General features: G+C 58.8%; 1 protein-coding gene across 1 annotated transcript; it reads right to left on the reverse strand.

Annotated features, from left to right (window-relative positions):
• Positions 1–38: 38 nt before the first annotated feature.
• H310_10886 (hypothetical protein) lies at positions 39–251 on the reverse strand (the record flags this gene model as incomplete). Its single annotated transcript, XM_008877371.1, has 1 exon — positions 39–251. A coding segment is annotated over one exon (213 nt), but the record flags the coding sequence as incomplete, so codon positions are not given.
• Positions 252–677: the final 426 nt, after the last annotated feature.

Consider the following 677-nt stretch of genomic DNA (forward strand, 5'->3'; position numbering starts at 1 on the left):
GTGCCCAGCTCGTGGGGCCGCCGGTAGGCATCGGACGCCGTCGCCGATTTTCCCCCGACGTGGTAGGTCGCTTCGAGAACTCGGATGTTGGTGAAGCCCTTCTTGGCGAGGAGGGACGCGTAGTGGATACCAGCCTGCCCGCCGCCGACGACGACTATGCGGCTCGCCTGGCGCAGCGATATCGTTTTCGCGCCAGCCACCAACGACACGAGCGCCCCCAAGACCACCAGAAGAACTCGGTTCGACAGCATGTTGTTGGAGAAATGCAAAATGAACACTGACACACAACGTGACGGCGTGCTACAATTTTTGGATCGTAGTATGCAGTTGGTGACGATCCCGCTGTGTCTGCCGCTGCCACCCCCTCCTCTGCCAACGACCAGATGGGGTTGCAAGCCTGTGGAAACGTCATGGCACCGCAAGCATTCGGTCGGCTGCTGTTGTCTCGAGGAAAATTCGCCCGTGATGTCCCACGACGAAATATGTAGTTGAATCCAAACGTGCACATGCATCTAGTGACTGCACACGCATCGCGACATGGCGCGCCGACGACAGTGTGTTTGCATGGGTTTGGCTCGTGCTGCCTCTGTCGTCTCGGACAAATATGTGCCGAGTGGCTGTGACTGACAAGAACCAGAGGCGGCGCGACCCCTGCATCCTGAGGTTAGCTGTGTCGA

Source organism: Aphanomyces invadans (genome assembly GCF_000520115.1).
Source record: "Aphanomyces invadans strain NJM9701 unplaced genomic scaffold supercont1.28, whole genome shotgun sequence".
Taxonomy (NCBI): domain Eukaryota; phylum Oomycota; class Saprolegniomycetes; order Saprolegniales; family Verrucalvaceae; genus Aphanomyces; species Aphanomyces invadans.